Raw genomic sequence first — 16,574 nt, 5'->3', positions numbered from 1 at the left:
ACTCTTTTTTTGTATACTTAGTGTCAGCCTCCAGACGGCAGAAGCACACACCCACAGTCTCTGTGTCCCCCAATGAGACGAAGGAGAAAAAGTTATTAAAAATATTATATGTTCCAATTACCCCCCTTTTGCCCCATTCAAAATAAAACAAAAAAATAAAAATAAAAAAAAATACACATTTGGCATCGCCGCATTCAGAATCGCCCGATCTATCAATATAAAAAAGGAATTAAGCCGATAGCTAAACGGCAAAATGAGAAAAATGTCAAAACGCCAGAATTACATTTATTTGGTCGCCGCAACATTGCAATAAAATGCAATAACGGGCGATCTAAAGATTGTATCTGCACCAAAATGGTATTCATTAAAAACGCCAGCTCAGCGCACAAAAAATAAGGCGTCACCCAACTCGAGATCATGAAAAATGGAGCCGCGACAGGTATTGGAAAATGGCGCAATTCTTTTATACTTTACCTAATAAAGAGGAGTTATTTTTACTGATGTTTGTTTTGGGTAGTTTATTTGGTTTTTCCTATAAAACTCCCATATAATATTCCATCCTTGAACGCACGCATCACGTTTTTGTGAAATTTGTCAATAATATATGTAGGTTCTCCCCGTCTGAGTTATTTTTCGTGGTCAACAAAATAAGATTTTCCTGTAATTCATTTCTCACTCTAGGTATGATAACGACTTCTCTCTATGTGGGATTTTTGATGTTTAAAAAGGTTGTCCACAATTTGGACAATCCCTTCTCATTCCTTATGTTTGGTCGTATTAAAATAAAAACACTTATACAAACCTCCCATCCTGGCACCATTTTGGCACTTGCGTCCTTGGGTCTCTTGAGTTTTTTATGTTATGTGAGCCTTGTGACCAGTCAGCATTGGCGTCACTGTCCCCACTTTTGGACATATCGAGCATCAAGAGGCAGTCAGAGAGCAGCCGCAGCCTTGGCTTCCTGTTGATGTTCAATACCGTCCAAAGGTGGAAACAGTGAAGCTGCCGCTGATTGGGTGCAGGGCTCATGTGATGTAACACAGAATCCCATGGACACCGAGTGTCAGCAACACTGAAATGGAGCCGGCACACCAGCGGAGTATGAGTGTTTTAATTTTAATGAGGCCAAACATGAAGAATAAGTTCACTGAGAAAATTTTTTATTTATATACAGTATATATATATATTTATATTATATTATACACACACACAATTCACCCCCTGAAGGTTAGTCAGAAGGTGACTAATAGAAAAAAATATATACCCCACGTCTCATTATATAGGATGAGGTGACGTATACACACTCGCTCTCCAAACCTCTCATTTCTATGGGTTTCATCATCCTCACCAAAGGCGACTCATCAAGATACTATTTAATAATATGGACCTATATTTAAGCGAGACTAGACGAAGAAAACCCTAATATCATGTTATCCGAAACAGTCAGAAAACTAGCCACATATTGGCAGATCCCAGACTTCAAACTATATACTTTGTAAGTTTATAAGATACTCCAGTGTCAGGAATAGATAGTATGTGAAAATACAGTATATACCACTCACCTTCTGACTAACCTTCAGGGGGTGAATTATGGGTATAGTTTTACATTTGTAATTAATAAAGCTTAGTTTTATCTTTTTGTCAGCAAACATGAGGAATGACGAGAGACAACCCCTTTAAGAAGATCCAATTTTGGTTAAAACTATTCCAACATTATGAACATAAAAAAGGCTTCTCCCCTATGTGACATCTCTGATGTCTATTAACAGATGATTTGCAAGTAAAATATTTCCCACATTCTGAACATGAAAAAGGCTTCTCCCCTGTGTGTGTTCTCTGGTGGCTATCAAGATTCCATTTCTGGTTAAAACATTTCCCACATTCTGAACAGATAAAAGGCTTCTCCCCTGTGTGAATTCTCTGGTGCTTAACACAAGTTGATTTACTGTCAAAACATTTCCCACATTCTAAACATGAAAAAGGCTTCTCCCCTGTGTGAGCTCTCTGGTGCTTAACCAAATCTGATTTATTTTGAAAACATTTCTCACATTCTGAACATGAAAAAAGCTTCTCCCCTGTGTGAGTTCTCTGGTGGCGATCAAGATGCCCTTTCTGGTTAAAACATTTCCCACATTCTGAACAGGAAAAAGGCTTATCCCTTGTGTGAGCTCTCTGGTGCTTAACTAAAGCTGATTTTTCTGCAAAACATTTCCCACATTCTGAACATGAAAAAGGCTTCTCCCCTGTGTGTGTTCTATGGTGGCTATCAAGAACCCATTTCCAGTAAAAACATTTTCCACATTCTGAACAGGAAAAACGCTTCTCCCCTGTGTGATTTTTCTGGTGCCTAACTAAAGCTGATTTTTCTGTAAAACATAGCCCACATTCTGAACATGAAAAAGGCTTCTCCCCTGTGTGGATTCTATGGTGCTTAATACAATCTGCTTTATTGTTAAAACATTTCCCACATTCTGAACAGGAAAAAGGCTTCTCTCCTGTGTGGGTTTTCAGGTGGCTATAAAGAGAATATTTCTGGTTAAAACATTTCCCACATTCTGAACAGGAAAAACGCTTCTCCCCTGTGTGATTTCTCTGGTGCCTAACTAAAGTTGATTTTTCTGTAAAACATATCCCACATTCTGAACATGAAAAAGGCTTCTCCCCTGTGTGGATTTTCTGGTGCCTAACACAAACTGATTTATTGTTAAAACATTTCCCACATTCTGAACATGAAAATGACATATTTGCTTTAGGAGCAGTTTGTTTTTTAATGCCTCTTTTGTGACTTTGATTTTCCTTAGTAGTCAGTAATGAATCAGAAGACAGGACCTGTTTCATAGGATCAGATGACAGATCTTTGCTGTGAATGGATGATGGCATATCTGGAGTAACAGCAATGACTTCAGTTGTATCTTGTAGGATCTCAAAATCATTAGATTTAAAAATTGAAGATGTCAGCTGTCCTTCTGATCTCCTGGTACAGTCATCTGCTAAGATAAAAACAATTATTATCTTTTAATGAATGACTTAGGGCTATGGCCAGAAACGTGCAAGAATGCTACATGATTTTACAATTTGTCTGTACTACTTTTTTTTTTAAAAAGAATGAAATAAAGAATTTTTTTATTGAAATTCAGTTTGCTGATCCAATTTTCTTTTCTAATTCATCCGATGGTCAAACGTTATCTGGATCCTAACTGCAGTATCGGAGGCTATCTACCACATAACACACGGTGAGGCGCTATTCCCTTTCTTTTGTTGATTTCTAACATTTTGGATCCCTGTATTTAGCAATATTGTAGTGAGAAGAAACCACTTAATTTACTGTGGAGCACAATTAGTGCCCAATGTGTTGGGTAATAAAATGGCAAATGTGTAATTTTCACTTTCCTACATCCACTGCATGTTAATTTCCGGAAAGTGGCCGTGGAGTCAAAATATTCAATCCTCCTACACACGTGGTTAAAATTTTTGGTACCCCTCATTTAATGATGGAAAATCCCACAATGGTCACAGAAATAACTTGAATCTGACAAAAGTAATAACGGGGCATGTCTGGATGAGGAGCTGAGCGGGCACAGGAATCACTAGCTTCATTCCCCAGCAGGCCATCGCAGCTCAAGGCAGCAAGTAACAGCGGGGAAAATCCACAATATGACTCACTGCGGCCTCAGGCACCGATGGGGAGCGTCACCAGGAGCTAGGGAGCAGCGCCGGGCAGAATACCAGTCTTTGGCTTGACTCAACAAACGGCCTGGAGCGGTGTGGAGCGGTCTGGGGGGTCTGGACATCTCACATCAGGTCAGACCTCACCGGAGAGGACCCTCAGCACAGCGGAGCAGGCACAGGAGGACTACCCCCCGAGGAAGTGGAAAAGCGAAATGTGCGTCAGGGCCTTGGCGTGACTTACAGGCACCAAAATATGGGTAAGAGGGTGTGTTTTTACCTTGCATTTTTTTGACTGTCCTTTACAATGTGGTCAGTTAACCTATAGTGCTCCTGGCAGGACAGTTATTATCTGGCGTTACTGAGTATTTTACTACTATTAAGCATTTTTTCTATTGTTTTATGCCAGATGTATACCCTTTGTCCTGCATGGAATATCCTCTGTGTCATCTCTTTGCCCACTTGTGGGTAACCGGGTCATTAGTTGTGTGTTACACATCAGCACACCATTGCCCAATTTACTTACCTTTTCTAGCCTGTATTGTCGCACCATGGTTGCATCATTGTCCACTGGTTTTTATTACTGTTCTCTTTCACTATATGTGTGGTGTAATTTACTTGTACATATATGAGCCCGGATATTTGCAATATTTAAATAATGTCTTTGTTACATTTTGGCATAAATAGGGCTTTGGTCTTCTCTGTTGATTTATTTCACACATAAGCATTTGGTGTATATTCTAGGGATGTAAGCTCCCATATATTCTCTATTGCTTCTCATATTTCTAGTGCAATATCTAGTGCAACCTTTCATTTAATGGTACAATCTCTGCTCCTGCTACAATCCCTGTTTGCTGTCATCTAGTGCAACCTTTCATTTAATGGTACAATCTCTGCTCCTGCTACAATCCCTGTTTGCTGTCATCTAGTGCAACCTTTCACTTAATGGTATATAACAGTGCCTACTGAATGTTTGCTAAATTCATTTGTTGCATTGAACTCAATACTTACTGCTGTATAACCATCGTGGGGCCGGTAGAGATGTTATCAGGTGTAAGGTGTTACTAGCATATGGATGTAGCCAGGCTCTGTGCCTTTGATTGTCTAACATCCCCTGGTGTGCTAGGCAATTGGTAATTTATCCCAAATCAGTTCCCACAATCCCTCTCACCTGATCCTCTACTCAGTCCTATATATTCAGATGCCTTCTAGGGGGGCACGTGTGCAGGTCAGGCACGTGTGTCTCCCTGCAGTATAAGTATAGCGAAAATGCAGTTATTACTACGGCAGTTAGTCTCGGCAGGAGTCAGTACCCCACACTATCTACCTGTCTCTTTTGGGTACCGTATATACTCGAATATAAGCCGAGATTTTCAGCCCATTTTTTGGGGTTGAAAGTCCCCCTCTCGGCTTATATTAGAGTCATATACACTGGGGGGTCGGAGGGGGAGCGGGGGTGTCAGATCATACTTACCCGCCCTGACGCTGTCTCTTGAGCCCCCAGCTTCTCCGCGCTCTCTCTTCCTGCCTTCAGCGGTCACATGGTACCGCTCATTAAAACTCATGAATATGTGCATCATGAGTTTTAATGAGCGGTATCACACGACCGCTGAACGCAGGAAGAGAGCGCGGAGAAGCTGGGGGCTCAAGAGACAGCGTCAGGACGGGTAAGTATACTGTGCGCCGCGCCCCCTGCAGTCTGAACGTCACTGACCGATGACGTGGCAGATAGCGGTGAGCAGCCATGGACGCAGGACAGGTGAGTATGTCAATTTTTTTTATTTTTACATGCAGCAGCACATGGGGGAACAATCTAAGGAGCTTCTTATGGGGTCAGCATATGGGGGAACAATCTATGGAGCTTCTTATGGGGGCAGCATATGGGGGAATAATCTATGGAGCTTCTTATGGGGGCAGCATATGGGGGAATAATTTATGGAGTTTCTTCTGGGGACACCATATGGGGAAATAATCTATGGAGCATTTCCCACCCTAGGCTTAAACTCAAGTTAATAAGTTTTCCCAGTTTTTTTGGGCAAAATTGGGGGGGGGGGGGGGGTCGGCTTATACTCGAGTATATACGGTATGTCTGCTGAGTAAGCCATTCTTATTACTTGGACCTAGCTTTTCTTAACCTATCTTATTTTTTCACCATGTTTACATATGCCCTCACAGTGCTTGCTCCTTTAGTCCTCACTCTCCTTTGCTATCCCCAAACCCCAGCAGCCTCTAACCAAATAATCATCTCCCCTTCCCTCTTTCCTCCCCACCTGACCTCATCTGCTAAACTGCTCCTCAATCTCAAATCTGTCCAAATGAAACATAAAACAAGCTGCCCATTCTCCTTCTCCCATCTGCTCTCCCTTTCTCTGCTTCTCCTCACTGCTGGCGACATATCTCCCAATCCTGGACCCCCACAGCTCTCACCCCCACTACATCCCCTACTTACCACTCACTATCTAATAAGAACTACCACCATTGACACCCAACCCCCTGCTCCCTCTCTCGGGTGCACTTTGGAATGCCCGCTCCATATGCAATAAGCTCCATGTGATTCATGACCTCTTTCTCTCTAACAATCTTGCCTTCCTCTGCCTCACAGAAACATGGTTGACACCCTCTGACATAGCCTCCCCTGCTGCACTGTGTTATGGCAGCCTCCATTTTACCCACACTCCTCTCCCTAGCAACAGACACTGTGGAGGAGTGGGTCTTCTCCTTTCTTCCAACTGCATCTTCAACCCAATCCCACCTCTTCCCTCCCTAATCCTCCCCTCTTTTGAAGTCCAATCTGTCCGCATCTACTCTCCCTCCAACCTCCAAGTGGCCATCATATACCGACCTGCATGTCCGACCACTGCCTTCATTGACCAATTCTCTACCTAGCTTCTTCATTTTCTTTCAACTGACACCCCCACTAACATCATGGGTGACTTCAACATTCCCACTAATACCCTTCAGTCAGCAGCCTCCAAACTCCTGTCCCTTCAATCTTTGGACTTACTCAGTGGTCCTCCTCAGCCACCCACACAGATGGACACACATTAGACCTGGTCTTCACCCGTCTCTGCTCTCTTTCTAACTTCACCAACTCCCCTCTCCCTCTATCTGACCATCATCTACTCACTTTCTCATTCCTGTCCTCCTCACCTGGCACCCATGTCCAGCAACACGCACACCCCCACAGAAACCTTGCACACCTAGACACCCACGCGCTCTCTGACTCTATTCTACCACTGGCATCCATATCCTCACTCCATGACACAGACAGTGCCACTGCTTTCTACAATGCCACTCTCGCATAAGCTATTGACATGGTTGCCCCTCTCGTTCATGGCAGAATGCGACGTATCAACAGACAACCCTGGCACAATAACACCACTAAAAAGCTCTGGCAAGTGTCCAGGACTGCAGAGCGGCACTGGAAGAAAACAAATTCGCAAGATGACTTCACCACATTCAAACAGGCAACACTCGACTTCAAATCTGCCCTCACCTCTGCTAAACAGGCCTACTTCACAACCCTCGTATCTTCCCTATCTTACAACCCAAAACAGTTATTGAAAACTTTTAACTCCCTCCTCCGCCCACCACTGCCTCCTCCAACCTCCCTCATCTCTGCCGAGGACTTTGCCGCACACTTCAAAAACAAAATTGACCAAACAAGGCAAGTCTTCATCAACCACCACAACCCCTTTGTATACCAGACCAATGCCCAAACCCCATAACCTTACTCTCCAACATCACTGAAGGGGAGCTTAATCGCCTCTTTTCCAAATCGCACCTCACAACCTGTGCACTTGACCCCATCCCATCCCACCTCCTCCCCAACCTCACCACCACACTTATCCCAACCCTAACCCACCTCTTCAACCTATCACTAATGCCCGCTACCTTCCCTTCTGCTTTCAAGCATGCCACAATCACGCCTATCCTTAAAAAGCCAACCCTCGACCCAACCGTTATGTCCAGCTATCGCCCAATATCATTGCTTCCATTCGCTTCCAAACTCGTGGAAAAGCATGTCCACGCTGAACTTTCCTCCCACCTATCACCTAACTTACTCTTTGACAATCTACAATCTGGTTTCCGCCCCCATCACTCCACTGAGACAGCCCTGACCAAAATTACTAACGACCTACTTACAGCCAAATCAAATAGACAATACTCTATACTCCTGCTTCTAGACCTGTCCGCTGCATTTGACACAGTTGACCACTGCCTCCTACTACAGATCCTCTCCTCCTTCGGCATCAAAGGCCTTGCCCTATCCTGGATCTCCTCATACCTTTCCAACCGCACATTCAGCGTCTCCCACTCCCACACCACCTCCTCATCCCACCCTCTCTCTGTTGGAGTCCCTCAAAGCTCTGTTTTAGGATCCCTACTCTTCTCAATCTATACACTTGGTCTGGGGCAACTCAAAGTCCCAAGGATTCCACTACCACCTTTATGCTGATGACACTCAGATCTACCTCTCTGGCCCAGACGTCACCTCTCTGCTGTCCAGAATCCCAGGGTGTCTATCAGCCATATCCTCCTCCTTCTCCTCTCGCTTCCTCAAACTCAATGTAGACAAATCTGAACTCATCATTTTTCCTCCATCTCACAGATGATCTTTACCCGACCTAGCTATAACAATTAATGACATCACACTTTCCCCAGTACCAGAAGTCCGCTGCCTCGGATTAACCTTTGACTCTGCCCTGTCCTTCAAACCGCACACCCAAGCTCTTTCTACCTCCTGTCGCCTCCAGCTCAAAAATATTTCCAGAATCCGTCTTTTCCTCAACCCTCAATCTACTAAAATGCTTGTGCATGCCCTCATCATCTCCCGCCTTGACTACTGCAACATCCTTTTCTGTGGTCTCCCTGCTAACACCCTCGCACCTCTCCAGTCCATCCTTAACTCTGCCGCCTGACTAATTCATCTCTCTCCTCACTACTCCTCCGCTTCTCCCCACTGCAAATCTCTTCACTGGCTCCCATTCCCTCAGCGTATCCAGTTCAAATTACTAATACTGACCTACAAGGCCAACTATAACCTGTCTCCCCCATATGTCTCTGAACTAATCTCCCAATACCTTCCCTCACGTAATCTCCGGTCCTCCCAGGACCTCCTTCTCTCCTCCACACTTATTTGCTCCTCACCCAACCGCCTCCAAGACTTCTCCCGAATAGCCCCTATTCTCTGGAATTCTTTGCCCCAACAAGTCCGACTATCAACCACATTTGGATCCTTCAGACGGAACCTGAAAACCTACCTCTTCAAGAAAGCCTACAGCCTGCAATGACCCCGCTACCTCCTTCTCTCTCACCACTACCGGTGATATCACCTCAACCAACACCGGAACTGATGCAACCCACCAACCTACTGTCTCCTTCCCCACCATCCTGTAGCATGTAAGCCCGAAAGGGCAGGGTCCTCTCTCCACTCTGTATCAGTCTGTCATTGTTAGTTTACTGCAAGTGATATCTGTAATTTGTATGTAACCCCTTCTCATGTACAGCACCATGGAATCAATGGTGCTATATAAATAAATAATAATAATAATAATAATAATAATAATAATAATAATAATAATAATAATATTTCATGGAGAGTATCTCTCTTTTTATACAAATATGTTTTTTACATTTATCTTTGGTTCTTGGTATGTTCTCACAGGAGGGACCTGGCAGATACTCACCCACGGGCCTGGAAAAGCAAGGCACCAAACCGCAAGGGCACAGCTCCACCCCCATCACTGAGGCCACACTAAAGTCCCTGCTAGATCTAAAGCAGGCTATACATAGTGATATCACCTCAGCCTTCACTGCACTACAGAAAGACATTTGGCACATAGGGGACACAACAGCCCACATTGAGGAGAAGCTGGAGGAAATCATCACACCCCACAACCACTTAGTGGATTTTCACAATAAGGAAGATGAGATCGAAGGAGCTGGCCCTGTTAACGTCACAGGAGCTGGCGTGTGGCTTCGCAGCCGCCAACACCAATAGCTGCTGGTATTGCAGCGCAGCGGCAGCTAAAGCCGCAAGCATCGGCGCCGAGAACCGGGCACCGACGGACGCTAGTGTAGGCGTGGATCGCACAATGGCATGTAGCTTGGCACAACCTGGAGCTGACTAACCCAACACACAGTCACCAATCGTATTATCCAAGGGAAGGGGTTTCATAATAAGTCAGTCACCAGTCCATGCATCCATCACCATACACACACAGCATAATATGCTACACTAGCACATGGCCGAGCCGCCATGCAGGCTTTTTATAGCCATGCGCTTCCAGGACCTTCCAGTACCCTGGAAAGGACCAATCAGATCCGACGCAGGACCTGAGCATGTGACCCCTGCTCTCCAGTGAGAGGTCACCTTGCGGGCATGCCCAGTAGCACGGCATGAGGACTTAGCCTCTGGAGCGGTTCCCTGCAGAACAGGATGCGCTACCATTTCTGCACCAGAGGTGGCAGCAACATCCAGGCTGTCAGAGCAAGTCTGAGTAGCACGCCTGGCTCGCCGTGATTGCTGAGCAGCACCCGGAGCGGTCGGAGAATGAGAGACCGCTGGATGTCTGGCTCTGGATTTCCGCTGTGCAGTGTCCGGAATCCGACGCCTAACATTACCCCCCCTCCTAAGGCCCCCTTCCCTCTGCGCTTCACTGCGCTTCACTGCGCTCAAAAGCCGCGATCAGGAGCGGTGCGTGGATATTCTCCACCGGCTCACAGGTTCGAGCCTCAGGCCCATGACCCTTCCAATCCACTAAATAAAATTTTTTGCCACGGACAAACCTGCGCCCTACGATGGCATTAACCTCAAACTCGTCAGACGATAAGTCTGACGACCCGGCCGATGACTCAGAAAAGCGGACCATGTGAACTGGTTTGAGGAGGGACACATGAAACACGTCCGAAATGGCTAAATGTGGAGGAAGAGCCAGGCGGTAGACCACCGAGCTAATTCGCTCAAGGACCTTGAAAGGTCCAATATATCGCGGCGCGAACTTAGGGGACTCGACCCGTAGTTTGATGTTTCGGGTGGAGAGCCACACCATGTCGCCAGGGGAGAAGCTTGGAGCGGGTCGCCGATGTGTGTCAGCGGACGCCCTCATCCTCTCCTTAGAGGCACGGATAGCATCCTGAGTGCGATCCCAGATGTCCCGGGCCTCCACTGCCCAGTCTGAGACCCTGGAGTCAGTGGAGGACACTGGCATCTGGACAGGGACGCGTGGATGTTGGCCGTAGTTTAAGAGGAAGGGCGTCTGTCCAGTGGAATCAGCCACCGCATTGTTTAGGGCAAATTCAGCCCAAGGTAGCAAGGATGCCCAGTCATCCTGCCTGGCAGAGACAAAATGCCGTAGATAGGTGACCAAGGTCTGATTGGCTCTCTCGACCAAGCCATTTGTCTCGGGATGGTAGGCGGAGGACAGATTTAGCTCGATGCTGAGTAGGCTGCAGAGCTCCCTCCAAAACCGAGACGCAAACTGGGGACCTCGGTCACTCACGATTTTGTCCGGCATGCCATGCAAACGGAATATGTGCTTAATAAACAAAGTGGCCAGACCTCGAGCGGAAGGCAGGTGTGCGAGTGGCACCAGGTGCACCATTTTGGAAAAATGGTCGGTGACCACCCAGATGACCGTACTGCCACCAGACTTGGGCAGGCCAACTATGAAATCCATGCCAACCATCTCCCACGGTCTATCCGCCACTGGCAGGGGATACAACAGCCCCGCCGGCCTCTGTCTAGAGGGTCTGTTTCGAGCACACGAGACGCATGCTTGCACGTATTCCTTGACATCTCGAGCCATATGTGGCCACCAATATGACCTTGCCAGGAGTTTGGTGGTCCGTTTATTGCCAAAATGACCACCCACCCTGGAGGCATGTGCCCAGACGAGGACCTCCGGCCGTAGCTGAGGAGGCACCAAGGTCTTGCCTGGTGGCACTGACTCAAGAGCGACTGGAGCCACGGTCATAAAAATCTCCGGCGGGAGAATTACCCGAGGCTCCGCCTCTCCTTCCGCCGAGACCACCTAGCGTGAGAGAGCATCCGCACGGACGTTCTTCTCTCCAGAAAGGTAGTGCAAGGTGAAGCGGAAGCAGGAAAAGAAGAGCGACCACCTAGCCTGACGGGAGTTCAGGCGCTGGGCAGTCTGTAAATAGACCAGATTTTTATGGTCCGTATATACTTGGAAGGGAAACCGAGCCCCCTCCAGGAGATGTCTCCATTCTGAAATGGCCAACTTCATGGCTAGCAGCTCCCTGTCACCGATGGAGTAATTCTTCTCTGCTGGTGAGAAGGTCTTTGAGAAGAAGCAGGGATGCTTCCGACCTTGAGCGTCATTTTGGAAAAGAACTGCTCCTGCACCGACAGAGGAGGCATCTACCTCTAGTATAAATGGCTTGTTCACATCGGGACGATGTAGGATGGGAGCGCCAGCAAAATGAGACTTTATAGCCGAGAAGGCCTTGGAGACCTGTTCAGACCAAGTGTTGGGGTTAGCTCCTTTTTTGGTGAGAGCAACAAAAGGAGCTACCAGGGTGGAAAAGTGTGGTATAAACTGGCGGTAATAGTTCACGAACCCCAGAAAGCGCTGCACCGCTTTGAGTGAATGAGGTTCTTTCCAGTCCATTACCGCTTGCAGTTTGGCAGGATCCATGGCCAGCCCCTGGGCCGAGATGATATAGCCCAGGAACGGCAAGGACTCCTGCTCAAACTGGCACTTCTCCAGCTTGGCAAAGAGGGAATTCGCCCGCAGACGGTCGAAGACCCTGCCGACGTCCCTCCGGTGGGTAGTCAAATCTGGCGAAAAGATGAGTATATCATCCAGATATACCACCACCGAGGTAGAAAGCATGTCGCGGAAGACGTCGTTGACAAAATCCTGGAAGACAGCTGGCGCATTACAAAGGCATAACCAGATATTCGTAATGGCCATCCCTGGTATTAAAAGCTGTCTTCCATTCGTCTCCTTCGCGAATGCAGATCAGGTTGTATGCCCCTCGAAGATCCAACTTAGTAAAGATCTGGGCCCCTCGCAACCTGTCAAACAACTCAGAGATCAACGGTAGAGGGTATTTGTTTTTAACCGTGATCGCATTGAGACCTCTGTAGTCAATGCAGGGGCGTAATTCTCCGCTCTTCTTCTGAACGAAGAAGAACCCTGCACCAGCTGGTGACACCGATTTTCTGATAAAGCCTCTAGCCAGGTTCTCCCGGATGTATTGTGACACAGCTTCAGTCTCAGGGAGAGATAGTGGATACACACAGCCTCTAGGAGGTTCTGTGCCTGGCATGAGGTCTATCGGGCAGTCGTAAGGACGGTGCGGCGGGAGCATCTCTGCAGATTTTTTGGAAAAGACGTCCGCGTATTGGTGGTAGGGTTTAGGTAGTGCGGAGAGATCCGCAGGCACTTCAGTGGAAGCCACCTGAAGACTGCCCCTCAGACATCTCCCCTCGCAGTCCTTGCTCCAGGCCTGTATCTTCCCTGTCGCCCACTCGATATGAGGAGAGTGGCACCGAAGCCAGGGAACCCCGAGCAGCACCTGATCGATGCAGTCTGGCAGGATTAGCAGGGACAGAGTCTCATGATGAGAGGGTGAGATAGTGAGCCCTAGTGGAGCTGTCTGATGGGTCACCTGAGAGGGTAACGGTGCTCCGTTAACCACCCTGATGGTCAGAGGCTGAGGTAATAATACCAGGGGAATGGCGTGTTTCTGGGCGAAGGTAGAAGACATAAAGTTCCCCTCGGCCCCAGAGTCCACGGTAACTTCTGCCTCCCAGGTGGAGGACCCACTGTCTAAGATGCCCTGGAATACCGGTTTGGGCGAGAAGGGTTTCATATTGGACTGCCCACTCCCTACGGCCACTGGGCGTGGACGCCTTTTCGCCCGCAGAGGACACGTGCTAGCCGGGTGACCAAACTGTCGGCACTGATAGCAACGTGCAGAGCTTCGCATCGGTCGTGGCTTAGAGCCGGTGCGAGACACCTCCATAGGTTCAGAGGGTGAAAGCTCCTGTGCGGGGTATATTAGTGGTTCGGTGAATGTGGGAGCCAAGTTAACCCTACGTCTGGATTGTGCCCGTTCCAGCCCGCGCTCCGTAAACTGGAGGTCAATGCGGGTGGAAACGGCAATCAAATCCTCCAGACTTGTGGGAACCTCTCTGGTAGCTAGAGCGTCTTTAACGTGCTCAGCCAACCCTCTCCAAAACACCGGGACTAAGGCTTTGTCCGGCCACTCTAACTCGGAAGCCAATGTCCGGAACCGGACGGCATAATGGCTGACCGAGAGTGACCCGTGTTAGGGAGAGTAATTGTAAAGAGGTGTCGTGCGTGATCCGTGGTCCCAAAAAGACCTGCTTCAGGGCCGCGAGGAACTGCGCAGCACCCTGAACCACGGGATCATCACGTTCCCACAATGGCGTGGCCCACTGTAATGCTCTGCCAGACAAAAGTGACACAATAAACCCCACCTTAGCCCGCTCTGTAGGAAATCGTGCAGCCAGTAACTCAAGCTGAATTGAGCACTGACTGACGAATCCCCTACAGGTGGCGCTGTCACCCGAAAATTTGTCGGGAAGCGGGAGGCGAGAAAGTGTCGGCATGGGCAAAAGAGCGGGCGCACGTGAGACAGCCTCGGCGACTGTCTGGGCAGCAGCTAGCGTGGTATTCGCTGCTGAGTTGGCGCTCTCAATAGCTGCCAACCTGCTCTCCAGCTGCCGAATATAGCGCTGCAACTGCTGCACGTCTGCCATTGCCAGCCAGACCCTGGCGCTAGTGTAATGTTAGGGACGGCGGAACGCACCAAATATAAATAATAGGAGGTGCGTTCGCCGCCAGGGGGTCCACCGTGCGGTAGGTGACTAGACCGCTGCTGGACAATGGCAGATGCACCAGAAGGTGCCGTAGTGCGCACGGGTTAACGTCACCCGAACGCTAGGAGCGGCTCTGTTCAGACACAGAGTTGCTTGGCAAAAATATATGCAAAGGCGCTGGCCCTGTTAACGTCACAGGAGCCGGCGTGTGGCGTCGCAGCCGCGAACACCAATAGCTGCTAGTATTGCTGCGCAGCGGCACCTAAAGCCGCAAGCGTCGGCGCCGAGAACCGGGCACCGATGGACGCTAGTGTAGGCGTGTATCGCACAATGGCATGTAGCTTGCCACAACCTGGAGCTGACTAACCCAACACAGTCACCAATCGTATTATCCAAGGGAAGGGGTTTCATAATAAATGCAAAAAAACAAATACACACCGGCGCTGCAAATACACAATCAATGGATAAGCCGCTGGCACACCTGGCAGATTAAGTGTGCTATCTGCCACTGAAAAAACAACTGCAACTGAACTGGAAGTGGCCGCGCTTAAACGCTGTGTAATAAATATATCAAACAAACTGAAAATAACAGTCAAACTTTAAAAGACAAACATTACTCACTGTTGCGAAGACTGATTATGGCTGATCATATTGCTCTTAGAATCATGAATATTAGAAAGAATAATCTCTGAACTGAAGCAAAAACCAGGGAGCGTCCTCCCGTTTGCAAAAAGAAACAGCTCCCCGCAAGAGAGCGCGTCCCCCTGGGCGGCAGACAGCCACGGCCGATGGCGCCGCCGAACAGTAGCGTGGTGAGCAAGGGGCGTGACTGGCGGGGGGCGTGAATTGTGGGTGGTGACGTCACCGTGCAAGGGCCAATCCTGACGCGTTTCGGGGGAACCGTCCCCCTTCCCTGGGTTTCATAATAAGTCAGTCACCAGTCCATGCATCCATCACCATACACACACAGCATAATATGCTACACTAGCGCATGGCCGAGCCGCCATGCGGGCTTTTTATAGCCATGCGCTTCCGGGACCTTCCAGTACCCTGGAAAGGACCAATCAGATCCGACGCAGGACCTGAGCATGTGACCCCTGCTCTCCAGTGAGAAGTCACCTTGCGGGCATGCCCAGTAGCACGGCATGAGGACTTAGCCTCTGGAGCGGTTCCCTGCAGAACAGGATGCGCTACCATTGCTGCACCAGAGGTGGCAGCAACATCCAGGCTGTCAGAGCAAGTCTGAGTAGCACGCCTGGCTTGCCGTGATTGCTGAGCAGCACCCGGAGCGGTCGGAGGAGAATGGGAGACCGCTGGATGTCTGGCTCTGGATTCCCGCTGTGCAGTGTCCGGAATCCGACGCCTAACAGCAGGTGCATTTATTCGGAGACTTGATTACACACAGGTGGATTATATTTATCATCATTAGTCATTTAGGACAACTTTGGATCATTCAGAGATCCACAATGAACTTCTGGAGTGAGTTTGCTGCACTGAAAGTAAAGGGGTCGAATAATATTGCACGCCCCACTTTTCAGTTTTTGAATTTCCACAGAAATTTAAAATAACCAATAAATTTCATTCAACTTCACAATTGTGTCTCACTTGTTGTTGATTCTTCACCAAAAATTTACATTTGGTATCTTTATGTTTGATGCATGATATGTGGGAAAAGGTTGAATACTTTTGCAAGGTACTGTATATTTAACCAACCAATATCCCAAGCAGAAATACAGGAAACAATGAGAGGAATGAGAAATAAAAAGTCCCCCGGCCCTGATGGAGTAACGAACGAATATTATAAAACGTTCAAAACATACTAATCCCTCACATGACATAAATTTTCCAAAATTTTATACAGATAGGAAAAATTCCAAAAGAGATGATTCAGGCAACAATTATACCCCTCCCCAAACCAGGAAAAATCCCTGACCGAACCGTCAATTTTAGGCCGATATCATGAAAATGGATCTTAAAATCTATTCCAAAATCCTAGCTAATAGTCGGCGTCAGTCCTCATTTCTGGCATGATGTCAGATACATTTGATATCACTAATGGAACGAGGCAGGGATGCCCACTCTCTCCTCT

The 16,574-nt window shown here is 47.9% G+C and overlaps 1 protein-coding gene across 2 annotated transcripts in view; it reads right to left on the bottom strand.

Annotated features, from left to right (window-relative positions):
- Positions 1-503: 503 nt before the first annotated feature.
- LOC141059322 (uncharacterized) overlaps positions 504-16,574 on the bottom strand; it is an 83,074-nt gene continuing 67,003 nt past the window's right edge. The window contains exon 7 of one of the 2 annotated variants that reach the window (XM_073555651.1): positions 504-2,990. In XM_073555651.1, the coding sequence (XP_073411752.1) occupies positions 1,714-2,990 (1,277 nt within the window). In that variant the 3' untranslated portion in view covers positions 504-1,713. The remainder of the gene's footprint in view (positions 2,991-16,574) is intronic. The other variant, XM_073555652.1, reaches the window with a different exon arrangement.

Source organism: Dendrobates tinctorius, unplaced genomic scaffold, assembly GCF_039654945.1.
Source record: "Dendrobates tinctorius isolate UK_male_01 unplaced genomic scaffold, ASM3965494v1 ptg000226l, whole genome shotgun sequence".
Classification (NCBI taxonomy): domain Eukaryota; kingdom Metazoa; phylum Chordata; class Amphibia; order Anura; family Dendrobatidae; genus Dendrobates; species Dendrobates tinctorius.
This window is presented reverse-complemented; position numbering and strand designations above follow the sequence as displayed.